Source organism: Microtus oregoni, unplaced genomic scaffold (genome assembly GCF_018167655.1).
Source record: "Microtus oregoni isolate MIOR12 unplaced genomic scaffold, Mior012 000024F_ref0000369, whole genome shotgun sequence".
NCBI classification, from domain to species: Eukaryota; Metazoa; Chordata; class Mammalia; order Rodentia; family Cricetidae; genus Microtus; species Microtus oregoni.
Window position 1 is genome coordinate 36,553,622 of NW_024543083.1, and position 15,202 is coordinate 36,568,823.

General features: G+C 41.1%; 1 protein-coding gene across 1 annotated transcript in view; it reads left to right on the forward strand.

The window, feature by feature from the left end:
- Nek1 (NIMA related kinase 1) overlaps nt 1–15,202 on the forward strand; it is a 554,120-nt gene that overhangs the window by 483,514 nt on the left and 55,404 nt on the right. The window contains exon 28 of the mRNA XM_041673744.1: nt 7,032–7,171. Coding sequence (XP_041529678.1) covers nt 7,032–7,171 — 140 coding nt within the window. The remainder of the gene's footprint in view (nt 1–7,031; nt 7,172–15,202) is intronic.

Genomic DNA, 15,202 nt, shown 5'->3' on the forward strand with positions numbered 1-15,202 from the left:
CAAGTTATCCTGTTACTTCCAGTAGTGCACCATGGCACACAAATGTGTACCTACCCACATACAAACATATAATTAAAAAATTTAAGTATATACATACATGAACATAATTAAAATAGTGATGAGTGAGACTGCTGGTTCATATTCTAGCTAAAGTCTTTTAGTTGTTTAAGTGCCTTACTTAGTTTCTCATATGTAAAGTAGGGGTAATAATGGTTTGTTGCCCATAGAATACTAAAAGAGTGAGACCAAGTAAGTGAAGCACTTATGTTCTGCTTGTTTTTCTAGCTGTGTACTCACTAAGTGTTAGATGCCGTCACCAAGGACGATGAGAATTACAGGAACTCTTAGCAGTTGCAGGAGTTTCTAAGACAGTAATTGTGCACTGTAAGCTTTGTTTATTTCATTGACCTCAAAGTACATTCCTATAGATAATAATATACATTTTTTTTTCAAAGCTCTGAGGAAGGCATTTGGCATTTCTACTGTAATGAGGGATAAGCAGGTTGTATTTAACATGATTAAACATTACACAGGATGTACAGTCAAAATTACATGGTACCCTGTTAATATGTACAATTTTTATGTTTTCATGTATCAATAAAATCAATTTAAGAAAATAAAACTAGTTAACAAATAAACTGAAAAAAAGAAACTGAAGTACATTCTTGATTGTGCTTCATCTTTCAATATCCAGTACATATCAAAAAGTTAGTTCCTAAAAGGCATTGTGTATACTAGAAATATTCACATCAGGAATTTATTCACCTATGATAGTTACTAAATGCAAGATCTATTAGCACAAAAAGATTTGTCTTCAGTTTATGCTAATATTCCTTTGTGGCCTCGCCTTGCTTTGTGCACAGCATGAGAAACTCTCGAGAAAACTTTATGTATTCGTCTTAAGAATGTCATTGCAAATGTTGTTTGGCACATCTCTGTGTTTCATGGTCCTAAACTGGGTTAAGTGAATCATTAGCATCAATTCAGTCGATGCTTATCAAGTGGTAGTGTATGCTAGGTGCTCTGTTTATAGTAATGATACGATGTTTGTAAACTGAGTTAAGTAAATCATTAGCATGCATTCAGTAGATGCACATCAAGCTGTACTGTACACTAGGTGCGATGTTTATAATAATGATGTGATGTTTGTAACCAAGAGAGGGAGTGAATAAGTGGAAAACAGTTGTGACAGTTCCTATAGTGGAGAAATGAAAATGGATAGTGTGCCAGCAAAGAAGAAATGCTTACGTCTGCATTAGGGTTAAGAAAGGAAGGTTTGGTGCAGAAGTTTGAAAGGTCTGGACCTTCAAGAGCATTTAAAGCAAACCAAGTTGGCATGGAGCAGCACAGTGTGCTTGAGGTACTGGGGCCTGTGAAGGAGCTGAGGCTGGAGCAGAGACTTGCCAGTTAAGAACTCTAGCTGCTCTTCTCAGCTTGATTTCCAGAACCCACATACATGGTGGCTCACTCTGTGTAACCGCAGTCCCAGGGAATCGAGGGGTCTCCACATACATGGTGGCTCACTCTGTGTAACCGCAGTCCCAGGGAATCGAGGTGTCTCCACATACATGGTGGCTCACTCTGTGTAACCGCAGTCCCAGGGAATCGAGGGGTCTCCACATACATGGTGGCTCACTCTGTGTAACCGCAGTCCCAGGGAATCGAGGGGTCTCCACATACATGGTGGCTCACTCTGTGTAACCGCAGTCCCAGGGAATCGAGGGGTCTCCTCTGGCCTTGCAGTTACTGTACACATGTGACACATAGACTGACATGCAGGCAAGCACTCACATTTAAAAAAGCAAAAACCAAAACTTTGTTAAAATCTCAAAGTGTGAATAAAGTAGTTTACCAGTCATTTTTGTTCCTAATCAATAGTTTTCAAATGTGTGGCTTAGTCAGAGCTTTGTGGGGGGGGACGGGTGGGGGGAGATTGTATATGTATTTTTTCCAATAAGAAACACACTTTCTGAAGAGATCAAAGTGTTTGTCGGCTCAGATTATTCCTGTCTCCTTGCTCGTCTCCTATCCTCTGCCGCACAGTTTAATAGACATATCTTCAGAAGCCTAAGAGTCAGGAAATACTAAGGCTAAGGCATACATCGAATGTACTTTAAATAGGTTGTTTTGCAAAGCCCAAATGTAGTATTAGTTAACTGAATTGTACAGTTATGCACACACACGGATAGTAATTAGTGATTTAGTTGATCACTGTAAGACAGGTCAGGTAAGGAGAGTAATACTTTGATGGCCATTGTCCATCAGTGAGGATGTAAGTGATGGCTGAAGCAAGCACAAGTCTATTCTGCCTTTCACACTATTTCCTTATACAGTGGTCCAGACAAGTTGAAGACTATACCCAAGTACATAAATTGTGGTTAAGACTGTGTATTATCCATCAGCGAGCCATTAGCAACTGCTACAGTAGTCGCTAACATTAAGTAAAAGATTTATCTATGTCATAGTTAAAGTGAAATGAGAGTTATAAACTGTGCTGCATTTCTGAGGCTAGGAAATATGAGTGTTTAGGGGAAGCTTTTCCTGGTTTTGGCTCTGGAAAGATTTCTCTTCTGGAGGTTTCTTTGTACGGTACTCATTTTCCACCCAGGCTGCAAGCTTTCTACTTGTCTGTCTGTGCTTGCCGAGGACAGGTGTGCGTCAGCACAGCTGCTGCCTCCTTTAGATTTAGGAGTAAGTGATGGCTTCACGTCTGTTTCTTCTGCAAACAGAGAAGCACATTTCCTAAGGTAATTAAGTTCAGTGGATTGGTTTTAAACATGTGGGTATAACAGTAAATGGATAGTCTCAACAGTAAATTTCAGAAAGTCTAAATAAAGTTACACTTTCCTCAGGATCTTGCTGGATTATCAGAGGAACAAAGCCCTTGCTTTTCTAACAGGCCCATTTTACAGTGTGGCTCACAACAGTGGTTACGCCTGTGGTGTCCGGCAAGGGCATAGATATGTGGGTGGTTGACTCAGATAGCAAGTAAGGAGATGGTAAGGTTAATACTTGGATAGAGATGAACTAATTTCACCAAGACTCTAGCCTGGACAAGTAACTAGTCACTTTGTTGAAGGTGGAGGAATTTCTAGTCAAACTTCTTTATAGAATTTTGTGTTCTACCGGTAGAGTATTCATTCTAAAAAATTCTTCAATATGGAGTATTTGAGGCACAGAGTAGCCATGTGTCTGGACAGAGTTGAGAAAGATATACTTTTGGCATGCACACTTGGCCTGGCCGTTTCCTGGGCTGTTTGAATCACTTTATGTCTCCTCCTTTGCTATTCGAAATAGTAGCAGTGCTTCCAGAGAGCGTCAGGTGTGAGTCTCGATGCCTTTATGATAAGCTGTTGTTATGAATGCTTTGTCACACACAATTGCAAACAGAGAGACAACTAAAGAGCTTTAGTGGGCAGCATCCAGTTAGACTGTGACGGGGCAGCTAGTACAGTTTTGTTCTTTGCTCTCTGACAGAATGAAGTACCAGTTACGATCTTGTCCTTGCCTAGTTTGTGGGGGGAAAGATTATATTTTTGGAGTAATATGGAGTATTCTTAATTTTCTGTTGTTACTAGAACAGTCTAACTCACTAAAATTCAAGCAAATGCATATTTAGGATTAGAAAACAGCCCGTTTCCATTATCTCTTGAGTAATTCAGCCTACTTTGATTTTACGAAGATGGCTAATAAATGTATAATACTAATTATCCATATAGGATAATCAACTTTGCCAACCATGTGTGCAGTCTCCTCCGTGTTGTTTCAGCAACGGTAGCATAACAATCTCATGCTCACAATCCTGTTGTCACCCATACACAAGAGCAACTTGTCCACAGTCATATAGTGAACTCCTGTAGCCAGTAGGTACCAGAGCTATTCCCCAGAGGTTTTCACCCAAGAATCCTGCTTTCATATCGCAGCAATGCCTACAAGAACTTGTAGAGAGAAAAACCTAAACTTTGTATTTGTAATGACTGTTAAGGAAAATTATTGGTGTATTTCCTCCCTAAATTACTAATGTTTTCAGGGTTAATTCATTCCATGAGAACAAAAGGAGTGCAGTAGGCAACTATGTCTTAACTCCTTTTCAAATTCTCAGCCTTAAGATTGCAAGAGAGAGACTGGGGGAGAGAGAGAAGGCACAAGAGTCAGCCAGATGACATCCACAGCACCGGTTCTCTTTCTGGTACAGCTAGAAGTGTCTGGTTCTACCGCAGTGAGCAGCCCTCGAATCAGCCGTAGGTTATGCAGCATGAGCTTCATCCGTTTGAGCTCCAGCTTCAAGACACTCTAAGTTAGACCTGCTTTTTCCTGAGTACATGTCAATCTTTTACTTTGAAATCCATTTTTAAATAATAAACATCTCTTTTAATAAAGTCAGCAGTTATTTATAAAAAATAAAGGTTCCTGAGGAAACAATGTTGAGTATTTATGGTAGTAATCAGAGGCTGAACAAAATGCCCCCAAAGCAAACTACTATATAGTATAGCTAGAGGATTACTAACTCATAGTTTATATTAAAACTTAAAAGGATTAAAAGAATTCTTTGATGTAGAATTTGATGTGCAGTCAGTAGTAACACTGACACTTAATTCATTCACTGCTTTATGTGATTCCCTTATTTTTATGGGGAAAAAGCTAATTAATACTAAAACTGAAGAAAACGTAGCGTTTGAAATGTAAGCTTCCCTAAAGCGTTGCTCTTGTTTAAATTTATCACAGTGCCAAATGCACTCTGGTATGAAGAGTTGAGGGGAAATCCATACCTGAAGTAAGCGCTCAAGCAGTGCTTTGAATCACCTGTCTGTTTAGGATTTCTTTCCATTGGAGCTAAGACAATAGAATATACTGTAAGCAACATAAAAAAGCCAAGAGAATCAAAACAGAAAAATGAAGGGATCTAGGACTATACCTCAGGGGTTTAATCTGGGTTTAATGTGCTAACAGCCTTAGCACCAGCAGATGAGAACAGAAATGTTCTGATATAATGTTTTTCCTGCGGAGAAAGATGAAGATCCATTTAAAACTTAAAAGCCAGACTGCAGTGGCAGCACGTAACTGCAATCCCACGTGCTGCAGAGGGCAAGGCAGGAAGACTGTTAACTTCAGCCCAGCCCAGACAGCATCTCCACAGATGCATGCAGTGTGAAGGAGGCCTACAAGGAGTTCTGTCGACACAAAGGTGTGTCCTACAAATACACCAGGAAATGAGTATTATCCTTGAGAAGAGCTAAGGTGTCAAGTTACATGGCCCCTTGAAATACTGTCCTGATGGAATTATTTCATGATAGGATATAAAGTTATATTAATATGCGTAGTGGCACATACATGGAACTGTAGAATTTGGCCAACAGAAGCAGAAGGATTACATCCTGGGCTAAGTATTGGGGAGGTATTTTAACTACTGAAAGGTATAAACTAAAATTGAGATGTATTTCTTTGGATAAGCTAAAGTTTTCTCAGCCTAAATATATGTATGGCATTCTCAAGTATAAGTATATAATTAATTTATTCTGTTCATTTGTGTTGATTAGCAATCAATTGCAAGATGCCTACTTTATATCTTCTGGCTTAATATATATATATATATACATATATATACACACACACACACACACACACACACACATATATATATGTATGTATATAATACGTATATCTATTTATATATCCCAAATCTCAGGAAGTCGGAAGCTGCACGTGGGTGAGATGCAGCCAGCCTCAGCACTGGGAGAGGTGCCTCAGCAGCACCGCTGATGTCACTCAGTGCTCTAGCAAGTGGGGTTTGTTTTGTTGTTTTTGTTGTTATTAACCATTTTTGCCAGTTTTACCGGTTTGTAACTGATAACCATTTTCCTTAATTGCTGTAATATATGAACTATGTCCAAATAATAGGAACATATCCTTTGTTATTCTGAAAAGGTTGCACTAATAAGATTGACCAGATATGCAAATTTCCATTAATATGTTAAGCACTGCGTTTTCTTCAAAGCCTTCCCTCTAACACCTCGTTATTTTCAGGGCCTGGTACTCAAATTCCACTGTCAGATTCCTCTAGGAACTTGTGTTTACAGTTACTTGTCTCGTGTCCTGACTGTCACATTCTCATTGTTGAAAGGCTGGCTAGTAGAGACTCTTCCTGGTATTCCTGCTCTTGCCCAACACTGATCGAAATGTCAACACCTACACTGTATGTGATTTTTCTTAGCACAGTTGGCTGAGTTCCTTCTCAGTGTTGTTATAAATGATTCAGAGCTTGTCCTTACAGCCGTCTCTTTGACCCCAATCAGCCCTGTTCTGGGGGATGTAGTCAGGGTTGTCTTTACACTGATGGAAGGTCCCTGGTTTAACAAACCACATAGCTAGCAGCAGCTCCTAAGAGCAAGTGGTGCGCAGGTTTCCGATTGTACATGATAGTGGCTCAGCACAGTCCAGAAAATTCTCTTCTGCTTTCAGCAAGTGTGCACAGGGAGAGTTGACCCGGTAAGGTGGGCGAACTACAGGATGGGTGAGAGAGAACAAGTGGGCACGTCTCACACCGCCTGATTCCCAGCAGACTTACTTTTCCAGGCCATGTGTGTCTCTGCAGAAACCACTCTCACTCTAAAAGGTGACCGGCACGATTTCTGTGCTAAAGCCCAGTCATTACTTACAAGTTTAGTTTTCTTTGTAAAAATAATCTAAAGCTGAATTTTTAATCTAAAATTTTTTGACAATTTCTTATGAATTTGCATCATTGCCATCCCTCCATCCCTCTCCAGCTCCTTCTGTGTACTCCCACATCCTCCCAAACTCATGATCTCTTTATTATTATTATTGGCACACACAGATACATATGTGTATTTGAGTTCATTTAGTATTATTTATATGAGCCATATTTTAAGAAAATTAGTTTCTAACCTCAGGCAAGTCACCTTTGAATCCTTTAAATCTAAATACATAATTTAAATATTGTATTATCTCTGATTTTTGTCCTTCTGCTTTTAATTCTCTTCCTCCTAATAAGCAATCTGTCACCCTCTTTGTAGATGCTGAGGACATGCTCACTCCCAGATCTTTCCAAGCTGTTCAGAACCCTGATGGACGTTCCCACTGTAGGAGATGTTCATCAGGACAGTCTGGAGATAGAGGAGCTTGAAGATGAGCTCAGTAAAGATTCTGAAGACACGTGAGTACAAAGCCATTAACAAATGAGATTGCCGCTGTGATGTCTGAGCCTTTGAAGAGTCCAGAGAGCATGGCCTACAGCTGGCTTCTCATCACCCTTCAAGTTCTTACAACTTGGTCAAATACAGTCGGCCTCTTGATTCTGGATATCTGCTTCTAAATGATTACTACCTCATCTGATGCATATGAAACATTTATATTTGTGTTCACTGTCTTTTTTCCCCATTGACGTCCATCTAGTACACTGATGCGACTAGAGTAAGAGATTACTAAGTAGTGATTAAATTAATTTTCACAGGGTAATGTCTACAGTCTCCATTATACTAGGAATGAAGTGGGAAGTTGGGAAGTATTAAATGCTCCACATTTTCTCAGGAAAATGCCTGAAAGTTTCATGTCTGCCTTGGACATGTTTCATTTTAGGCTGTGTCAGTGGTAAGGTAGAGTAGTTATTTTATTTGTATGATATATGTGGGAGTGGGGGGCAGGGTAACCATGAGAGAGAGAGTGTATGTTGTGTGTAACTTCATTGTTTTCACAAAATTCCTATCTTGTGATTCATGTGAATTATAGAACTCAGGAAGGAAGTGTAACGATATTTCTGAAAGTTAAGGGAAATGTTGGCCAAGCCTCTGATAAAAATCATTCTTGACCTCTTCAGTTTTAGCCTTCCAAGCACGTCAGGCAAGTATCACTAACGTGGGGGAGCTAAAAGCTAAGTATCCTGTCATGAAGTGCTAGGAAAAGTGTCGTGTAGGGTCTAGTGCTGGGGATGCAGGGCTGTAGCTCTGGGGTAGAGGAGCTTAGCTCGGGCGAGGCCCAGTTTGAGGCAGGATCGCTGCACCTGGCATTGGTACTTTGCAAGTTCCTAACAAGCTGTCCGTTCTCATCAGTCCTCATAGAGACCTGTGAGTGGCTGGGAGGGACCCTTTCGTCATGCTTCAGTGTGTTCACTGGTGGACACAATGTTTAGCACCTGGGTGGGTGCAAATTGCTAGGTAATGGATTTTGTGGAGGGTTTTTCCCAAATAGAACTAAAATGAACAGTTTTTAACTGAGCCAGCTGTAAACGAATTCTTCCTAAAGTACTATTCCAGATTTACTAGTTGTTTGTCATTGAAAACTGATTTTGGTTCATGTATTTATCAAGATTTTATAATGGGAAAGCAAACTAAAAACTAAATTTGGGACCAGATTTCAGATTATCTGACACAGGTTTTTGAATGCTGATTTCATAAAATATGAAATCTTCTCAGGTTTTCCTTAGGGTGGCAGTCAGGCCAATCTCACTCACTGACTCCAACATGCCTTGGCCAGTATTTACTCATGCTCACAGGTGGGGTTGCTAGTCAATAGTCAGGTCCACAAAGTCCAATGGCTAGTCAGTGTTGTACTAAGTACCAAATAAAGGTACTTCTGTGAAAATGATTGTTTTCTCTTTCCAGTAATGTAAAATGTCTTCAGGTCCTTACCTAGTGTTTGTATTGGGAGTTGAGTGTAAACTTTTGGGGAGGTCATCATGAGCATCCCTAACTTAGGTTGCATTTCTAGTAGATGAGACCGGTGTTTAGGATCCCTCAGCAGACGCCTTCACACATCCAGACTCTGACAGAACTCTGTCCTCAGAGAGCAGCCTTGAGTATGCTTCTGAGTTACTGTACAAGAGCTCAAGGTTTGTCTGCTGCGCATTGCTGAGGCTTTGAGCCATGGCATACTTTGATTTACACTTTTCATGTCTCTACCATGAGCTTCATTTGGATAAAATTTAAAAATTGGTTGAAACTGCTTAGTAAACTAATGTGCTATATAAATATAAGGTCTTACTATATGAATTAATTTTTTTTCTACATTTTAAATCTCATAAAGATAGGAATTTTATGCTTTGAAGACAAAATTCTCCTGTTAGGATTATGGTAGTTGATTTATTCTTGGGAAAATCTACTTACATGTTTAGAAATGTTTCCAAGAATATGCACAGAAGTTTCTGTTGGCTATTATATTCACTTTATACAGACACTATACTAGACCTTGACTCTTATTGCTACAAGTGCAAATGCCTTCACCGTGCCCTCCCTTCCTCTTCATCCATAATGTGGGCAAATCCTCCACCAACGTATCCTATAGGGATGCTCTTTCTAGCTTCCATTGCTTCGCAGGAAATCCTTTAAAACCATTCCCTAAGTCTTTCTAGCAGACATTTGCAGTTTCCGGCTTCTGTCCTTCCTTTACAGCATCGGTGCATGTTATGCACCAGCGGTAGTCAACACGACATTCTGTCTGCAGGCTGCAGCAGATGCTGATCTGTGACCAGATACCAGGTAGCTGTATATGGTCTTTTTTTTTTTTTTATTTATTATTATTTATTTTTTTATTTTTTTTATTTTTTTATTGAGAAAAGGAAAAAAAAGTTTCCCCCTCCTCCCAGCCTCCCATTTCCCTACCCCTCCTCCCACCTTTCTCCTCCTCCCCCCACTCTCTCCTCCTCCCTCTCCAGTCCAAAGAGCAGTCAGTGTTCCCTGCCCTGTGGAAAGTCCAAGGTCCTCCCCCCTCCGTCCATGCCTAGGAAGGTGAACATCCAAACTGGCTAGGCTCCCAAAAAGCCAGAACATGAAGTAGGATCAAAACCCCGTGCCATTGTTCTTGGCTTCTCATCAGCCCTCATTGTTCGCCATGTTCAGAGAGTCCGGTTTTATCCCATGCTTTTTCAGTCATAGTCCAGCTGGCTGTATGTGGTCTTGATCAAGGTTCTGAAGCAATGGGGTGGCATTTGGAAGTAAAAATACAAAACTTCCACTTGCTCCCTCCTACACACTGAACCCAGTCCAGCCAACCTGAACCAAGATAAGAGAGCACCAAGAGGGAACCGAGAACTACACAGCTCAGCGCCATGCGGGTGTGCCAGAACTCACTCCAAGAGATTAATTAGTTCTGTTGGCAGGTTGATTAAGAAAAGCTGCTAGCTGCTTGCTTTTGCTTTTTTTTTTCCTAGTGGGCAATTGTCTTTAGTTTTAATTGCTGTATTAAAATACCTAACAAAAGCAACTTAAAGGCAAAAGGGTTTGTTTGGCTCATAGTTCCAGAGGTGAAGATACTGTCCATAAGGGCAGAAAGGCATGACGGGAGCTTGCAGTCAGCCCAATCACAGTGCATTAGCAGTCTGGAACCACAGAACAGTAAGTAGAGGCAGGCTATACATCCTGAAATACCACTCCCAGTGACATGCGCCCTCCAGAAAGGTTCCAACTCCAAATGTTCTAGACATAACCTTTCCGAACAGTACCACCAGCTGGGGACCAAGTACTCAAACACTCGAGCCTAAGAGGGACATTGCATGTTCAAACAATAACAAGCCGTCAATCTGGAGACACATAATCTATCAGAGAACTAAGAATACGTCACAGCTGAATACTCAGCATAGAAAGGATGTCTGTATCACTTCTTCCAAGACTGAGGAAACATCCAGAAAAGGGGTGAAAAGGATGCAGGACCTGGAGTAAGGACTGGAGTGCTGTAGAATACTGTCTTCCTGGCATGACATGACCGTTGCACTCTAAACCCTTAGCAGTTGTGATAGCCTGCACAAGACAGCCTATCAGTGTTCCTTGAGGAGCTGGGAGGGGCCCAGGAACCCCTATTCTCCTTGAGGCTCTATCGGCAGATAATGACTGCTGGGGAAAGACATTTTCTTCAGCTCTGTAGCCACTGATGAGTTACCTGTAAATAACTCTTTACACATGCTCCTGTAAACAACCTATTTAAACTCATATGGGGCACACACACATGCACACACACACAAGTAGAAGCATAGTAAGGAAAAGGATCAACAGCAGTGGGGGAGACACAAGAAAGGATAATGGGGAATGACTATGATCAAAACGCACACATGTAAGAAAAGATCTATAATTGATATATGCTAATAAAGCATCAAAAATATCACCTCACTGTATACATAACAAATATACTCAGGTTGGTAGGTTTATTGTCCATCACTAACAGACATGTAATTCCAACCCTTCCTCTCCCAGCTTCTGGAGAAAATATTAGAGCCATTCCATAAGCAAGATGGCTGTCACCAAGCCTTTCTAGAACTTTCTATTTTATTTATAGACTGAGCATGGCTCTGTCACATGCTCTGCAGCATCACCAAACAGGATGGGAGTTAATTTGCTCTCCCACAACTATGGGACCAACACTGCCTCTGCGTTTATGCGCACGTAGATTTTAATTACCAGCATCTTCCCCAATCACTTTTCTCACAATTAAACACCTACATGAGGTCGTGTTCTTTCCTTTTCTTCTGCTGAAATGTAGTGGTAGCTTATTTGTCAGAAGATACAGCCCCTCCAGCTACTGTTTGTGCCAGGAGGGATGGTTAGTGTTGCCCGCCTCCCCCGGGTCTAGAATCACCTGGAGACATTACCAGAAGGCTTTTCTAGATTCAGCGATGCCGAAAGTACTAGACAAAATATGGTGGTTTGAATGAGAACGGCCCCCACAGACCCCATCTTAATGCTCCAAGCCCAGTTGATAGAACTGTTTGGGAAGAATTAGGACACAGGGCCTGGTCAGAAGAGGTATGTCAGTTGGGGCTTGGAGGTTTCAAGACCCTATGCCATTACCGCTACACTCTCTCTCTGCCCTCTGGTGTTCATAACATGTACGCTCTCAGCTCCTGCCATGGCTGCCTACTGGCTTCATGGCTCCTACCAGGATGGTCATGGACTCACCCTCTGAAACTGTAAAGTCAATACACTCTTTCTAGCTGCCAGGGGCTAGAAAAGGAGCCAAAAGACCGAAGGAAGAAAAGAGCAAGCTGAACAGCCACATCCGTCCTCTGCGTCCTGACTGTGAGTGCAACATAAGCCGGGGTCACAGCTTTTGTCTGCCATGCCTCTGCTGCCGTGATAGGCTGTACCCTAAGGTGTGAGCCAAAATGAGCCCTCCCTTTTCACGACGCTTTGTCATTCGGTCACAGCAATGAGACAGGTAACTAATACATAGTGTAGAACTATGTTTTCCCTACAAGAATAGAGGGCCTTTCTAGTTCTCATTGAATCCACTCACAGTTGCGCCTCTATCTGGGGTTCCGTGTTAAGGCCTTTTGGAATCTCAGGTAGCTGCTTAGAAATACGGAATACTATTTTTAGCTATAGTCACCTCATTGTGCTGAAGAACACGGAGATTTATTTCTCCTATTCAACTGTAATTTTGTGTCTGTTAACCAGCCTCTCCATCTCACCACCCACTTGCCTTCCCACACTGTAGCAGTGTCTCCAATAGTTTTCATGGTTTGCAGCCCAAACGTATGCCTAATTTTGTACAACTGGCCCTTGCAGTGAGGTAGTTACGCCTCTCATTTCGAGGCACTCCTTGTTTTAGCAAGTCTTTGTGCTTTCTGGAGCAAAGCACTGCCATCCATAAAATCATGCTTTCTGTTCATGTTTCTCACTCAAAAATTTAATCCTTTTTTTTTTTTTTTTGCATCTGAACCACTTAGAAAGCACCGTGGGCATAGTATTGGAGTTTGAGACACAATAGCAAAAGTAGCATGGATTTGTTTTTCTTCTTCACAGTTTCACAGACAGAAGATTCATTCTGAGCACAGATCTTAGCAACTGCAGTGGAGAGCTTTTTCTTTCTTTTTATTAAGTCAAGAAATTGTACTATTTCATTTCAAGCAAACACTTGAGCTGGGGAAATGGCTCAGAGGGAAACAACTTGTCTAGCATGCCCTAAGTTCAATTATCACTACTGTAAGAAATAATTAAAGGAAGAAGCTCTTCACGGCTTCTCTTTGGCATATTCAAACCTCCCACTCTTGTGCCTTGAAATAATTATAAAAGTAATTATTACTTAAAGAAGTATTTCAATACATTGAAAGATGGTTTGGTAACCAAGACAGTCACAAGTGACTAGTGACAGTAGCATCTATAGCGTGGACATAGTGTGCAGTGATAGTGACAGTCATATACAGGGTGGACGCAGTGTGCAGTGACTAGTGACAGTCATATACAGGGTGGACGCAGTGTACAGTGACTAGTGACAGTCATATACAGGGTGGACGCAGTGTGCAGTGACTAATGACAGTGCATATACAGGGTGGATGCAGTGTGCAGTGACTAGTGACAGTCATATACAGGGTGGACACAGTGTGCAGTGACTAGTGACAGTCATATACAGGGTGGACACAGTGTGCAGTGACTAGAGACAGTCATATACAGGGTGGACGCAGTGTGCAGTGACTAGTGACAGTCATATACAGGGTGGACGCAGTGTGCAGTGACTAGTGACAGTCATATACAGGGTGGACACAGTGTGCAGTGACTAGTGACAGTCACATACAGGGTGGACGCAGTGTGCAGTGACTAGTGACAGTCATATACAGGGTGGACGCAGTGTGCAGTGACTAGTGACAGTAGCTTATATAGGGTGGACACAGCGCAGAGGCTGAGTCACGCACGGCCCAGGAAGGACAGAGACAGGTATACTAGGTTTGATCATGCTACTCAGAATGATGTGACATTTGAAACTTAGGAATTATTTACTTTGGGAATTTTCTTTTTAATATTTTTCAGGCCTTGGCTGACCATAAATAAATAAAATAAGAGACCGTGGACTAAAGAATAAAATTCCATATAATTATGCATTAGTGAAATTCAAATGATAATTAGTGACATATTTTCATATTTTTCAAATCGTATCTTCTTTGAAAAAAAATTTGTTATATTTTATTTAGAGTTACAGGGGTCAGATACATCAGAGTTCCTGTGGAGGTCAGGAGGCCAGAGGACAATTTCCAAGACTTGGATTTCTTCTTTCACGATGTGGCTATCTAGGGATAGAACTCAGGTCATCAGGTTTGGAGGCAAGTGCCCATACACACTGAGCCAACTCAGCAGTTCTAAGAGATGTGCATTCTCTTACTCTTACAATCTGTATTCTCCACGGTGGTTTTACAAATAATATATTATGAAGCAGTAAGGAGAAAAAGGAAATTAATGGAAAGGAGAAAGAAGGCAAGAGATTTGTGAGAGAATTGAGGAAAATCAAAGTCAGGACTGAGGCTGGAGGATGGCTCAGCTGTAAAGAGTGCTTGCTGCTTTTGCATAGGATCCAAGTTCAGTTTTCAGCACCCATGTCAGGCAGTTGAAACCACCTGAAGCTCCAATTTCAAGGGATTCCTCTTCTGGTCTTTGCAGGCACCTGCACACACGCACACACACACACACACACACACACACACACACTAAAATAAATCAAAAGCAATGGAACAAGTTTTAAAAGGGGAAAATACAATTCTGTGTACCCAAAGCACTCGTTTTTATTTTGTTTTGTTTTAGTTTTATTTTTGTTTTTGTTTTTCAAGACAGGGTTTTGCTGTAGCTTTGGAGCCTGTCCTGGAACTAGCCTTATAGTCCAGGCTGGCCTCAAACTCACAGAAACCAAAGTACTCTTGAGAAAAAGAATAGTGCTGGCGATATGGTAATATATGACTTCAAATAATACTACAAAGTTATCCTGACACATACAACATGTTATTAGCACAGAAGAAAATAAAACAGAATATCTAGAAGTAAGCCCATGTAGCTGTGTGATTCTTGACAAAGGCTTCAAAACTATACATCGGGGAAACAGCTTTTTCATGCTGGGTAAGCTGGCTATCCACGGGTGCAATTCTTTTTATTTTATTTTATTTATTTATTTATTTTTGGTTTTTTTGAGACAGGGTTTCTCTGTGGTTTTGGAGCCTGTCCTGGAACTAGCTCTTGTAGACCAGGCTGGTCTTGAACTCACAGAGATCCGCCTGCCTCTGCCTCCTGAGTGCTGGGATTAAAGGCATGTGCCACCACCGCCCAGCTCACCTGTGGAATTCTAAAACTAGATCACAACACTGTTCCTGAGCAAAGCATCTCAGTATCTCAGTAAAAAAACAAAAAACAAAAAAAAAAAACAGCAAGAATTAAACACAGAATTAAGTTAAATTCAAAAGCTTCTATACAGTCAAAGAAACAATTACAGGAGTAAAAAGACA